General features: G+C 49.9%; 1 protein-coding gene across 10 annotated transcripts in view; it reads left to right on the plus strand.

The window, feature by feature from the left end:
* Positions 1 to 14,551, plus strand: part of SUGP2 (SURP and G-patch domain containing 2) — a 60,922-nt gene that overhangs the window by 26,485 nt on the left and 19,886 nt on the right. For 7 of the 10 annotated variants that reach the window (XM_072786627.1, XM_072786626.1, XM_072786629.1 and 4 more), the window contains 4 exons: positions 1,383 to 1,444; positions 4,284 to 4,420; positions 5,094 to 5,214; positions 7,788 to 8,050. In XM_072786627.1, the coding sequence (XP_072642728.1) occupies positions 1,383 to 1,444; positions 4,284 to 4,420; positions 5,094 to 5,214 (320 nt within the window). In that variant the 3' untranslated portion in view covers positions 7,788 to 8,050. Of the gene's footprint in view, positions 1 to 1,382; positions 1,445 to 4,283; positions 4,421 to 5,093; positions 5,215 to 5,787; positions 5,881 to 7,787; positions 8,051 to 8,089; positions 8,243 to 14,551 lie in introns of those variants that run through there. The other 3 variants (XR_012012129.1, XM_072786623.1, XM_072786622.1) reach the window with 3 other exon arrangements.

The raw sequence follows: 14,551 nt of genomic DNA on the forward strand, positions 1-14,551 counted from the left end.
ATTATTCTAGTACAGCGGAGCTTGGAGCCTGTCTCCAGAAATGTCTGTGTCTCTGCAGTCACCTCCCCATTTTCAGGCCTCATGATTCTGCCTTTTCTAGACTGTTAGTAGGCAGAATGGCATCACCTGCAGCCTTTTGATGGACCAGGCACAGCCTGGGTTATTCCTCGTGCCCTGACCCCTCCAGGTGTCTCCACAAAGTGGAGGCCTGGACTGTGCTTCGTGCGTGGGGCTAATGCTGCCATATCTCACATGAGGTGTTTGTGGTGAATGGTCCCCCACCTTGTGTAACCTGTGTGTTCTACATTGTTGATACTGTTATACTCACCCCCAAGAGCATCTGTCCAGTTTCTCCTAACAGAACAGGCCTGTGGTTTGTGTTTGGAAACCTTGGCATTACCACAGATTGTCAGCTATTCTACCCAACTCTGACATCCTTCAGAATTTAACTGCTGTTGACGGCAGCCTGTCTGAATGCCTCATGTCCTTCATGGGGGAAAAAGTAGAACTCTATTTTGGAAACTCTTAGTTCTTGGGTGGTTCATGAGAAGAAACCAGCCCTACTGATCTCCTTCATCAAAAATAGTGATACAGGGCAGCCTGGGTGGCTCAGTGGTTTAGCGCCGCCGTTAGCCCAGGGCCTGATCCTGGGGACCCAGGATTGAGTCCCACGTCAGGCTCCTTGCATGGAGCCTGCTTCTCCCTCTACCTCTCTCTCCCTCTCTTTCTGTCTCTCTCTCATGAATAAATAAATAAAATTTTTAAAAAATAATAATAATATGGTGTGATTCAGGGGTGTCTGGGTGGCACAATCGGTTAAGCATCTGCCTTCTGTTCAGGTCATGATCCCAGGCTCCCTGCTTAGCTAGGGGGTCTGTTTCTCCCCCTGCCCCTCTTCCTCTCCCCCTACTTGTGTACGCACATGCTCACTCGTTCGCTCTTTTTCTCTCTCAAATAAAGTGATTCAGTGCTCGTATGAGAAGCATGGTTGTTTTGTGCTAGAAAAGCCTTGACTTTAACTTTTTATCAGTGGAACAGTTGCAGAGACACTAGGAAGACACGAGATTGCAAATATTTTATTTATTGAAACAAAATGGTTCTTGCAGTCATGGACAATGATCTGTGCATTGAACCTTTGTCATACATGTGGGCAGTCCTCTATGTTGAAGTGGACTCTTCCACATTGAGCAGCTCCAGTTGGGCCCTTGTGTTCCACCTTTGCTCATGTGGCCTGTGATTTTTGAGAAGAACCCTGGTGAACTGGGGTGTGGGTAGCTACCTTCTGTAGGCAAGAGGGCTGTTAGCCTAAAGTGCCACCCTCATTTTCCGAGTAATTTGGAGAAAGTATGTGTATGTATGAATATGTTTCTTATGTCTTTCAGTTCATGAACCAGTTCGAATTGCCTACGACAGACCTCGGGGTCGTCCCGTGTCCAAAAAGAAGGTGAGCATGACTGAGTTCTTAGGCATGATGTAGTCAGTTGGAATTTGTTGGAATTTTAAAGGGCACTGTGGCTTGTAACTGAGGTATACTCCTACTTTAGACTAGCATAACGTACAAAGCATAACAAACAGCCTTTTTTCTCAGGGATTTCTTAAAACTGTTTTCTGTTTCTCAAAGCATAGGAGACAGGAATGTGTGAGACTCTTGTGGCCTATGTGCTATGGATCCAGAGAAGCAGGTTGAAGGGAAATTGAGATTAATGTGGGGTTGAGGATGCCATTTATTCAGAGAGGACTGAGGGAGACTCCAGGGTGGTCTTGTGTCAATAGGTTGCCCTTGGTGGCACCTGGATGGGGGAAGGGAGATGAATAAGTAGATGTGTTGATGCCCTGGGTCATATAGTACCTCCTCCAGGCAGTGAGGAGGATGGAGCTGCCACTGAATGAAATGGAGAGCCCCTGTGGGGGTCAGGTCATCAGGGAGATGGGGTTCATTCCAGATAGCTAAGTGGACACGGGGCAGGTGAGGCTGAACGAGGTCACCTAGGACATAAGTGGGGACATCCCAGGTCCTTAGGGAGGTGAGCTGGGAACCAGGTGAGGTCTTTGCTGATGTAGGGTGGTGAGGAAAGTTTGTGTGGTAGACACCTGTTCATGTGCATGGTCAGTCTTAGTGGCCAGGTGAGGTGTTGGTATAACCTCAGTTAAAGCAGGGAGGAAGGACTTTCCTGGGCCCAAAGCTTGTGGTCCTGACTGATGTTCTCAGTTTGAATTCTCAGTTTGATGTTCTCAGTTCTCAGCTGGCACCCAGCTGCCGTGCCCATCTGGTGGTCTGGGCGAGGGTGCAACTAGGCTCAGGCTGTCCACCTAATCTTGGCATATAATTCCCAAGTCTCCATTTGTACATCTGTGAGTGGGGCAGTCACATCTACCCTGTGGTTTGGAGATACCTTATGAGTGAAGCTAAATGCATGTTAACCTGCTGTGCAGTGGCTTCCTGTAAACTCCAGTCTCTCTTTGGTATGTCTGCAAGCTGAGAGGAAGCCTGGCCTGTGGCACATGGCTTTTCTCTAGCTGAGCAGCTTTCCCAAAGGGGTACAGATCTGCCCTTCGGGAACCTGTGGCTAGCTTTACCCTTGCCTTCTCCACCCTCTTCCCCTCCCACACTTGTTCCCTCCTCAGACCCTCACTGTTACCCACCGCCCCCCTCACCCCCCCAGCACTGGCTGCCTTGATCAGGATGGAGGAGCTCTTTCCCCAGAAGTCCATGTGGCCTTCTCAACCTACACAGGCTGTCCTTGGTGTTTAGTAAATGTCTTTTAAAAATAGGCTCATGGGACGCCTGGGTGGGTCAGCGGTTGATCATCTGCCTTTGACTTGGGGTTTGATCCCAGAGTTCCGGGATTGAGTCCTGCATTTGGCTCCCTGCATGGAGCCTGCTTCTCCCTCTGCCTGTATCTGCCTCTCTCTTTCTCTCTCTCTTTTTTAAAGATTTTATTTATTTATTCATGAGAGACCAAGAGAGGCAGAGACACAGGCAGAGGGAGAAGCAGGTTCCATGCAGGGAGCCCAATGTGGAACTTGATCCCAGGACTCCAGGATCATGCCCTGGGCCAAAAGCAGGCGCCAAACGCTGAGCCACCCTGGGATCCCCAAATAAAATCTTAAAAAAAAAAAAAAAGGCTCAGGTGGTAGGGACAGTGGGTGCTTATGAATATTCATGAGTAAATGGAAATATTTTCTGCTCACACTGGGCAGTCTCTTCCTCCAGAGGACCCCCCAAACCTTTTAACCTGTCTTCCCACAGTCAGCTGTGGAGCCCAGGTCTTACCCAGAGTTTCTTGCCCCTCTCCCTGTAGGCTCTCTCCCAAGCCCCATTCTTCCCCGCTTTACCAGCTCTCAGTGAGGTCTTTGTGCTAGACATGGACCCTGGAGTCCCAGTAAAACCCAGTCTCTGCCCTTGGGGAGCTCCCAGACCTGGGAAGGGGCAGCTGGACAGTTATTCAGGTTTGCTGAGCAACATCTGAGGGCAGCCAGAGAGGCTTCCAGGATGATGGGGTCACTGCTCAGAGTTCTGGAAGCTCACAAGTGTTCAAAATGGAGGCAGAGAGAATCCCTGGGTGGCTCAGCGGTTTGGCGCCTGCCTTTGGCCCAGGGCGCGGTCCTGGAGTCCTGGGATCGAGTCCCACGTCAGGCTCCTGGCATGGAACCTGCTTCTCCCTCCTCCTGTGTCTGCCAATCTCTCTCTCTCTCTGTGATAAATAAATCAATCTTAAAAAAATAAAATTTAAAAAAATGGAGGCAGAGAATAGGGGGGACCCTGTGAGCTCATTTTCCACACAGTCTCTCTCTACAGCAGATTCGTGGTCTGTTTGGCCCTCTCCTACCTCAGCCCTGTCTCCACTCTGACTCCTGCATGCTGGGGGCCTTCCTTCCTCAAGCCCATAACCTGGTTACCCCCAGCCTGGGGTGTGTCCTCTGGTCATCACAGGTCACCACACTTAGGGCTCTTCCGGCTAACCCCCTGTTTCCCGGACCCCCTAGCCCCTCATGGGGGTTTCTTCAGGGTCTTCGCACCACAGTGGGAGTGGTCACACTGGGGCCTGAGAGGCTGATCTGACTTGGTTCTGTGGGTGCATCTCTTTACTCCCCACTTACAGAAGCCCCAGCCCACCCGAATGTTGCTGGGAACTGGGAAGCAGCCCATGGCTTGATCCCAAGTGTCTGTGGAATTGGAGACAGTGAGGGGCTGGTGCTGGACCGAGTCAGGTGTAGCACAGCAGACCCTTGCTGCAGGTGCTTTGCTACAGCACACTTGCCATACTCTTCTCTCTCCTCAGAAACCCAAGGATTTTGATTTCGCCCAGCAGAAGCTGACTGACAAGAACCTGGGGTTCCAGATGCTGCAGAAGATGGGCTGGAAGGAGGGCCACGGCCTGGGCTCCTGTGGAAAGGGCATCAGGGAGCCCGTCAGCGTGTATGCAGCAGGCGCTTGGGAGCCAGGGGTGGGGATGGGCAGTGTGCTTGGGGAAAAGAGACTTTCTTTGGGATTCTGGTCCTGATTCCTTTCATCTGCAGTCTGATTTCTTGGCTCCCCTCATGCTAAACATGCCTTAAAGCTGGCAGGAATTTTTTTCCTAACAAAAGGAATCTTCAGATGAGATGAGAAGCAGATCATTTACATATGCAGGTGTTCGTATACTATTCACAGACTATTTAAGTGGCTTTTTGGCCCCTGGCATTTTAGCCACATTCATTCTTGTCACGAAAGCTGAGTGGTAATTCTAAGTTATAATAAAAACCACTTTCCCTCTTCTGGGAACCCTAAGCCAGGTAGCCAGGGTGGGAGAACATGGCCCAGAGTTTATTAGGCCCCATTAGCATCCAGCAGGCATTTCATTTAAAACTGAGCTTATCACCTGCTGGGGGAGGCTTTCAGCAGTAGTTGGGCTTCTGAGCGCTCTCCTCAGAAAGTCCGCACACCTGCTAAGGTGAGTATCCCTTGTTCCACGTTGTGAATCGTGTCTTCACTTTCCCTTTCCTTTGTCACTGTTGTGTGTCTCACTTGCCTCCATCCCACTCTGACTGCTTGTGCCATTTCCAGTCTCCTGATGGCCAGGATGATGGCTAACTCTCCATTTTGCTCCTAGGGGAACTGCATCGGAAGGGGAGGGGTTAGGTGCTGACGGGCAGGAGCACAAGGAAGACACGTTTGACGTGTTCCGTCAGAGGATGATGCAGATGTACAGACACAAACGGGCCAACAAATAGGTATGTGTGTGAGCTAGTGCATGGGGCATTCTGCCTAAGCTGATGTGCTGGTACGTAGAGATGATTTCTCCAGAAGTCATTTTCATTCCCCAAAAACCAAACACAAAACCACATGCACACGTGCACACATACACACACACACACACACACACAAATGAAAAAATTCTATGAGGGCAACAGGGAGTGTTTGAATGTGGATGTGTCCCACCTTTCACCTTCCAGGTTTGGTTGAAGGAACAAGTCCTGTGCTTGAAAGTGGCTGCATAGCTGTGTCAGCCCGACAGCGGGCCTTGGTACAGGGCTCCTGGGCTCAACTTCATGTGGCTGTCCTGGGGAGAGAAACCACCCCAGGAGTGGCCCTGCTGTCCTGCAAGTGTGAGGGTGATCTGGACGCCAGCGCCACACAGGCCAGCTGCTTTGCCACATCCCTTTCTAGGCATCTTCAAATCCTTTTCCTTCTCAAGGGCCTTGGGCCCATGTAAACATCCCCTTCTTTCTCCTTTCTTTTTGGTTGCCTTCCCCACCCGTAATTTCCAACTCAGTTTTGAACAAAATCGTTCTCTCCCTGAATAGATGAAACCATTGGTGAGAAAAATAAGGCTTGAAGCAGCAATTACTCTTAAAGCGCCACCTCTGCCCCGGATCTACCCTGGAGCCAGTGCCCAAGTAGGTTTGGTGTGTACACAAGAAACAAGCGTCTCTGCAGTTCTGGTGCGGAGTTTCCGCTGGCTTTTCTTCTTTCTAAAGGAATAAAGAATGCACCATTTCCAATCTGCTTTGCCTTTCCCCCCACTCTTCAAATGCTTGTGGCAGCCAGTCCTCTGCAAATCTTTCCTGGTTTCCCCCTCAGAAGGTGGGCGCCCTGTTAGTGCTCAGGAACCGACTCTTGTCAGGTTTCCAGTCCCAGGGAACCTTGCTCTCCACAGGTGCTTTGTTAGCAAACTTGATACCAAAATGATGACAGACTGGCTTTTCATCGTTTCAAGACTGTAAATGGGGGATGTAATTCCATATTAGTGAAGTCCGCTCTGTTACCACAGCTTGCGAGTTGGAGCTTGGGAGCTCTTTGGATAAGTGGAGATTCTTGATTAGCTTGGGAGCTCTTTGGACAAGTGGAGATTCTTGATTCCATGAATGTGATATTTATGGAGTCTTGACTCTTAAATGCATCCCAAGAGATGTAATGAAGTTTAGCGACAGTATGTATAATAGTGCTGTATTTGGTGGGGAGTAATCATTATGTTGATCAAACTTCCCTCAATTCACACATCTCTCTAGAATCCACAAATTCCCGTTTGCTTTTTTTAAAAAGCACACATGGAGTCTCTTCTACCAGGGAATGAAGGTATAAACTCTTCAAGAAGCTTCATTTCTGGCATGCGCGGCAGAGTGTAAAGAATTGTGTTATCAGGGCCTTTGTACAGAACAGAAAGCGTCCTCTTGGGGTGGGCTCGCAGCTGCTTGCTATTTCTAGCGTGTGATTGCCGCCCTTCCATCTTCTCCTGGCGCTCTCTCCTTGCAGCTACGTGCGACGTTCTCAGGCTGTGGGGATCTCAAGCCTTCCTCATAAAGCAGCAGTGTTGAAGTTTTAAATACGTGCTCAGATCTGGGAAACTTGGGATCCTGCTGACACTGCAAGCTTTGGGGGGCACAGCAGTGAGTTACCATGTTGGCCAGTCTTTGCTTTCTTAAAGCCACAGGCCCCGACTGTAGTCTCAGCCTCCTCTGGCTCTGTCTTGTGGGGCCCACATCCACCATCACAGGCCTGTGCTGTCTCTCTTCATGTCAGGTGGAGCCTCCAGGCTCTGCTTACTTCTAGCTGCTTCTGTTGCATGGGCAACTAGCAGATCTTTATGCCCAGGGAGATGATGGAGGTGCCTCCGCAAAGTTTAAGCAGACTGCAGGGGTGGTGTGGTTTAGGGGAACCATAGCTATGGGGGATCATCTCCTTTCTTTCCTAATCCTTCCAGTAGCCTTCCTTTTTGACTGTGGGTTGGGCACCTGGATGGAAATCTGAGAACAGGGCCTTGGTCTTCTCTGGCCTTTCACAGAGTGCCCATTGGCCCTGAGTAAGGCATGTATGTATTCCCTGAATAGGTTCTAGCTCTTTCTCTGTGGCATAGATAGCTCTGACCATCATATTCACTTTGTGCTAGTATATTCGTTCTTGGCTCTCTCCGCTTTTATTTATAAGTAAAGTGCTTTAGGAATTCCCAGGGTATAAGCCCTGTCCCCACAGCCTCCCGCCACTCTTCCTCCTGGGGACATCCCGCTTTGAGCTGACCCTGTGAGCCTTTGGCAAACGTCAAAGGGAACACCTACTTCTTGATCCTGGAAAGTCCTCTGAGCACTCAGGTGATGCTTTTCCTGTGGGTTTGACGTCATGGGAACTGGCGGGGGAGGCCTGGTGTTGTGTCATTGTGCCAGCTGTTGGCTAGGGACCAGTGCGCACAGGCCCTCCGCGCTCTCCCTTGCTCTCTCTGGCAAAGGCTGCTCGCAGGGAATGTGCGTACAAGCGCGATGTGTGGTTGCATAGCCTTGTCGAAGTCACAGTATCTTTTCTGTCATTCTAGTTCCAGGGTCTCTTCCATGAGGACGACAGGCATCCGGAAAGTGCTAACTCGCCACTTTGGGTGCTTACTGTCTCTGGCTTGTTTCCATCACTGGAAATCATATAGAGAATTTTAGCATTTTTGGTCCTTGGTAAAACCTAGAAGACATTTGTGATGTTACAAAATGGAAGTTTTTGGTTTTTTTTTTTTTTTTTTTTAATCTAAGAAGTTGTGAATGTTGTTAATCATTTAGCAGTTGCAATAAATGTAGAGGAAACCCAATATTCCATCGTCTCTGTTGATGTGCTTTTTAAATTTGGCAGGTCGGGGAACACATGACAGATGTTGTAATACCTACATGGAACCAAGTTGGACATAGTACTGCCTCCCAGGCATCCCCTTCTGCCTGCCACGGCCTTTCTGACTGCTCACCTCAGGCCTTTTAAGTTACTGGGAAATCCTGGAAGATGCCAGAGAGCAGGTGGTGATCAATGCCAGCCATAGGGGGTGGGGTGGGCATGCCCTCTTCTCTGAGTGAGGAGGTACTGCTGGGTATAAAACCCAGCTTTGAGAATGTTAAGGATGCCTGACCTTCTGCTGATGACTCCTCTAACTCCTCTCAGGCTTTACACACTCCCAAAGTCAGGCCTCCGGCTGTCAAGCATTAAACCAGGGTCCACCTGGGCCTCCCCTGAGTGAGGTCAGCCCATAGGCATCTTCAAAGCTCCCTGCTAGTCATGTGTGCTGCCCACTCTGATTCCTCCACCGACAGCTTCTGGCCCTTTGGGTAAGGGATGAGGCCAAAGGCTGCAGTAGGGACATACCAGACCTACAAGGGCTTCCACATGAGGGCAAGGTGATGGGGAGGAACCAGGCTGCTGTTGTACCCAGGGCAGAGGGGGCCCAGAATGGGTTTGGGGTGTTTGTTGGCCAGTTAGAGGCAAATGAAACAGGGTCCCCTAGGATGTGGGAACCCAAGCCTCCCTTCTCCCTACTGTGTCCTGGAGGATGCTCAAGAGTGGCAGGGACCCATTTGACCATGATGGGAGCTATTGCCAGTCAAGTACCTCCTTCTCTTTGCTTCATCTTTACAAGAGCCCAAGAGGGCAGTGTCTAACTTCGAGCTTCAGTGCCCTCCCTGAGAAAGTTGTTCAGAACCCACAACTACCCCCACCTCACCTCCCACCCCTTCTTGGGAAACCAGAGGTAGAGGGTGAGCAGAATTACTCTTCAGCAGCTGCCCCTAAATGGCCAACACCTCCTCTTACCACCTCCCCAGGCTGGTGAAAGTCACTTAGATGAGGACCCATGGAGTGAGGGTTTCCAGCCTGGGACACCCATCTAGGCTTTGTCCTTAGGCTTTGTTTCTGCTCTATAATCTGGGGAGGTTTTCTTTCTTTTCTTTTCTCTTTTTTTTTCTTCCCTTTCCTTTCCCTTCCCTTTCCCTTCCCTTTCCCTTCCCTTTCCCTTCCCTTTCCCTTCCCTTTCCCTTCCCTTTCCCTTCCCTTTCCCTTTCCCTTTCCCTTTTCCTTTTCCTTTTCCTTTTCCTTTTCCTTTTCCTTTTCCTTTTCCTTTTTCCCTCCCTCCCTCCCTCCCTCCCTCCCTCCCTCCCTCCCTCCCTCCCTTCCTTCCTTCCTTCCTTCCTTCCTTCCTTCCTTCCCTGAGGCAGAGATAAGCAGAGGGAAAAGCAGACTCCATGCAGGGAGCCCAACATGGGACTTAATCCTGGGTCCCCAGGATCATGCCCTGGAATGAAGGTGGTGCTAAACCGCTGAGCCATCCGGGCTGCCAGGGGGGTTGGTTTTCTTCCAGTTTGGAAGGTATAATATCCTCTGTTTTCTTGTTATTTAGAGCTAACTGGGACCTAAATATACTGTTCTTGGCCTTGAGGGCCCCTCCCCTTTCCTTCTCCCCAGCACCTCCTCCTGGAAGCCTTCTGGATGCCCTGGGCCCTGAGAGAAGCAGAAGGCACTGCTGGACATTGAAAGCAGCTTGTGGGGGGTGCCTGGGTGGCTCAGCAAGTTAAGCATCTACCTTTGGCTCAGGCCATGATCCAGAGTCCTGGGATCCAGCCCCACTGGCTGCCTCCTTGCTCAGCAGGGAGCCTGCTTCTCCCTCTCCCTCTGCCTGCTGCTCCCTCTGCTTGTGTGTGCGCGCATGCTCTCTCTCTTCTGTATCAAATAAATAAAATCTTTAAGTTAAAAAAAAAAAGCTTGTGGTTTTAAAGCAAGCTTTTACTATGCATGCATGCACATGCACATATGTAACTTGGGTGTGTGATACATGCAAACAGGCGCATTCAGGCAACACTTGCACATTTTCTTTGTAAAAGATCAAACCAGATATGTGCAGAGTAAAGCACAGAAGTTACCTCTCCTTCCCACTCACATAAAAGTAAATAATAACCAAATAAACTTTTAAAAATAACAAGACACCAGGTATACTACCTGGAGACTCGTGTCTTTATGTGACTGGAGATCTCCACGGTTTTTTCATGGAAGTAAAAACTTTTAGTACTGTTTGTGAATGAGTAACACCTGGCCAAAATCAAAAGGTACAGAAATGTGTTCTGTGGAAAATGCCTCCCCAGCACCCAGGTCTCAGATCCCTTACATGTAGACGATTGTGTTTACAGGCATATTTTAGGATAACCTTTCTTTAAAAAAATTTTTTTTTAAGATTTTATTTATTCATGAGAGACACAGAGAGAGAGAGAGAGAGAGGCAGAGACAGGCAGAGGGAGAAGCAGGCTCCATTCAGGGAGCCCGATGTGGGACTTGATCCCAGGTCTCCAGGATCACGCCCTGGGCTGCAGGCAGCTCTAGCTGCGTCACCGGGGCTGCCCACTTTCTTTAAAATGTTAATTCTACTGCAGGGTTTAGTCTGCCTGTTTTTTTTTTTTTTTCCACTTAAAAAATTTCCCCAGAAAATGTACATATATATGTAATGGACTGTCATTGATTTAGGTTCTCCACCCAGAGGCATTTGAGTTTTTCCCAAGCCTTGGCTATTATATCACAGAACATTCTCTCTGGATAAAGCCCTGGAAATGGTGATTCCGGGACCAAGGGGTCTTCCTGGCATCTCTCCGCTTTACTCCCTCCCTCCACTGCATTCCTGTGCCATGCAATTTCAGGAGTGACCCTGTTAGCACCCCAGTTTTCCCCAGCTGTGCCTGCCTCTCTAGGATGTGGGGGGCTGTGGTCCCTGGAAGAGGGAGGCTCTACCCTCAAGGTGGACTGAACCACAGAGCATGGGCCTTGACTCCTCCAGACCCTGTCCCCATGCTCGGTTCCAGATGTGGACCCAGCTGCCACCCCTCTCTGCTGCTTCTAGATTCTGCTACTCTGAGCCCACTGCTCCTGCCACAAGCCCCCCAACCTCAACCTCCCTGGAGCCAGCGGCAACCTAGCTGCAGGTGACCTTGTTTGTCCCTCCAGGCCTGATGTCCCCCCTCCATCCATTGACGGCCTGATGCCCACCTATGGGGGCAGGTCTTGAAGGCCAGAGATGCTCCAGCAGGGAGGAGGTTATGCCAGTAGGGAGAAGGCTGCAGCTGACCCTCCCCACAGCTGATGAGCTATAGGACTTTCCAAGCCTTGGTTTCCTTCGAGGGAAATGAGGCCTTGGGCTTGCAGAGTTAAAAGCAATAATCGAGGGCTGCTGACCGAGAGAGGATTTAGAGAGGCCAGTCTTGGTTTTGGGCCTGATTCCCCTCCTGGGAAGCCAACGTTGTGCGCATGAGATCCCCAAGCCCAGTCACTATGCATCTAGGCCCTGCTCTGCTGCCAGGTAGAGGGTGGGGTCACACCCCCAAACTAACTCCCTTCAACAGAGGAGGGGTTGAGGCCTAGGGTCAGCCAGAGAGGGGTAAATTGTACAACACCCATGTGTTTGGAGGGATTAGTCACTTGCAGGTTGGAGGGAGGGTGACAGTGCTGGAGCTGGAGCCAAATTCTTGCCCAGCTACTACTCTGCCATCTGCTCTCCTATTGTACACATGGGGAAACTGAGGCCCAGAAAGAGGTAGAACCTGGCCCCAGACTGCACCAGTTCTTCAAAGTCTCCGCACCTGCTTCAGCCTCAGTTTCCCCATTTGGGTGGGGCTGGCACCGTGCTACAGCAGGCAGCAACCTCTCTAGCCAATGGCTGAGACTTACAGTTTAGGCCCAGAGTTAGGTGTCAGTTCTTATTCATGAACATCAAGTATTGAGGAGGGTCCTATGCCACCTAGCTGGCCAGCAATGGGGTGACTCTTCACCCTGTCCCCAGGCCTTACTATGCCTGTGGGACCTCCATTCAATCTCCAGGGCCCATTTCCACCCTGCTCTCTGCAGACAGAGGCCTGGATGCCCCTCTGGCCTCCTGAGGCCTGCAGACCTGCCTCTGACCCCCCTGAACTAAGGTTGCCCGGCTCTGTCTCACCCAGGCTGGGGCCTCCTCCACAGAGGACTGAATCAAATGAATGTGTAATAAAAGGACAATGAACAAATGAACTTTGTACAATGTCTAAAGCCCCATCCTTACAGATGGGATCCTTCTTGGGATGGACAGGTAGACTCTAGTCATGTCTCAGCCTGGGAGTGTAAGAACGGGTGACTTTGAACAATCTCCATGCCCTCTGGGACTCCATTTCTTGCATCCATAACATCAGATACTTTTAGCATGAGCCGAAGGAGTGAAGGATGCCCTATTAATTTAAAATCCACTTTATAGTATTTCCATCACCATTTTAATATACTGTAGCGGACTATATGGAAATAGAAATACAAGCTCAAATATGTAAATACGTGGTCACGAATTCTGGAAAACACACCCACCTATTAACAGACGTTCCTTTGGGAAGTGGGCTGAGTCGTGGGTGGAATATTCACTATTTACTGCATATATTTCTGTGTGGTTTGAAGTCTTTGCTTGTATCATTTTCGAATGACAAAAAATTATATGTCTATGAAAATGTGGATAATAAACACAGCCTTGGATTTGCTTTGAGAATCCAAGGATATCACAGGCTTCAACTTCAGAGCCCATAACACAGACTGTATACTGTGACAAATCTGATAGTTGCTGGTCTCCATGGAATCTAATCCTTACATCCAGCAGAAACTGGTCCATTTCTCAGTAGAGAAACTGAGGCTCTGGACAGCCTGACTCCAGACACACACTCAAACACCAGGATTTCCACTTGGTCTTATCTTATGGGGTTTTAAAGCTCCCCATATGGAGGGATCCCTGGGTGGTTCAGTGGTGTAGTGCCTGCTTTCAGCCCAGGGCGTGATGCATGATCCTGGAGTCCCGGGATCAAGTCCCATATCGGGCTCCCTGCATGGAGCCTGCTTCTGTCTCTGCCCCCGCCTCTCTCTCTCTTTCTGTCTCTCATGAATAAGTAAATAAAATCTTAAAAAAAAATAAAGCTCCCCGTAGACCTACATGTGTGCGCACATGCACAGCCACACATGCATGCACATACCCTAAGACTCGTATACGTGTGCAAGCTCAAAGACACATGCACATGGGCAGCCTGTGCTCAGTGCTGAGCGGTGGCTCAGCGGTTTAGCGCCGCCTTCCGCCCAGGGTGTGATCCTGGGGACCTGGGATAGAGTCCCATGTTGGGCTCCCTGCATGGGGCCTGCTTCTCCCTCTGCCTGTGTCTCTGCCCCTCTCTTTCTCTCTCTCTCTCTCTCTCTGTCTCTCATGAATAAAAGAATAAAATATATTTTAAAAAGACACGTGCACATATGCAGATGCGAGCAGACATGTACACACAGGCACATGCATACACGTCATTTCTATTTCCCACCAAGCCCACGCTCATGGCCCTGGGAACTTGGACCTTCCCAGGAATCACAACTCCGCTATGAATCTGGCACCTGCCACTTCCTTCAGACCCCAGGAGGGGGACCTCATGAGCTGAGCTTTGCTTTGCTCCAGTTTTCTCCAGAGATTTCTCAGGTTGGACTTGTGGGAGTGCCGCTGTAGGTTCTTGGAGTTCCTAATCTGGTTGTGAGTAGTGAGGTTTCTGCTTTGAGATTTCAACATCCACATCTCCATGACTTGCTTTTGCCTGGGGGCAGCTCAGAGCAAAGCGGACTTAACACGTCCTCACTGTACTGTGTGACCTGCGGCGAGTGATCTACCTCTCTGAGCCCCTATTGCCTCATTTGTAAGATGGGAAAACAGTAGTATCTACTGCCAGATGCTCTGAGAATCTATGGCAGGACACTGTAAAGCTCACAGATGTCAGCTGCACAGGACGACCGTCCTGAGTCACTGTGGACTTGTCATTGAGGTTTACCATCAGCTCACTCCTGCTACAGATAAAGTTCCCCAAGCCTCTACCTAAACCCTGTGATGTGCTGGAAGGGCCACAGTGGGGGACCTTGGAAAATTCACTTCACCCCTTGGTGCCTCGGTTTCTTCATTTGTACAATAAGGATATTCCTCCCATCTTGGCGCATCCGCCGAGAAGAGTTTCTGTATAAGGGTTTCAGAGGACAGCAATGCAGGCAGCCAATAAATGCACGAGAAGAAGCACCCTCCCACTGACCACAAGCGCAGCAAAATGTTAGAATCGCTAACACTCAGCACTTACCTGTGTTAGCGAGGATGACACCTCCCCCCTTGCTGGCTTCCATGGGGATTACCCCAACTTTTTGATTTCTAATTGATGCAAACATCACATAAAATTAACCACTTTAAAGGGAACAATTCAGGGGCAGGTAGTAGGTTCATCATGTTGTGCAACACCAGCTTTGTCCAGTTCCAGAACATTCCCATCACCCCAA

The sequence above is a fragment of the Canis lupus genome, chromosome 19, assembly GCF_048164855.1.
Source record: "Canis lupus baileyi chromosome 19, mCanLup2.hap1, whole genome shotgun sequence".
In the NCBI taxonomy this organism is placed as follows: domain Eukaryota; kingdom Metazoa; phylum Chordata; class Mammalia; order Carnivora; family Canidae; genus Canis; species Canis lupus.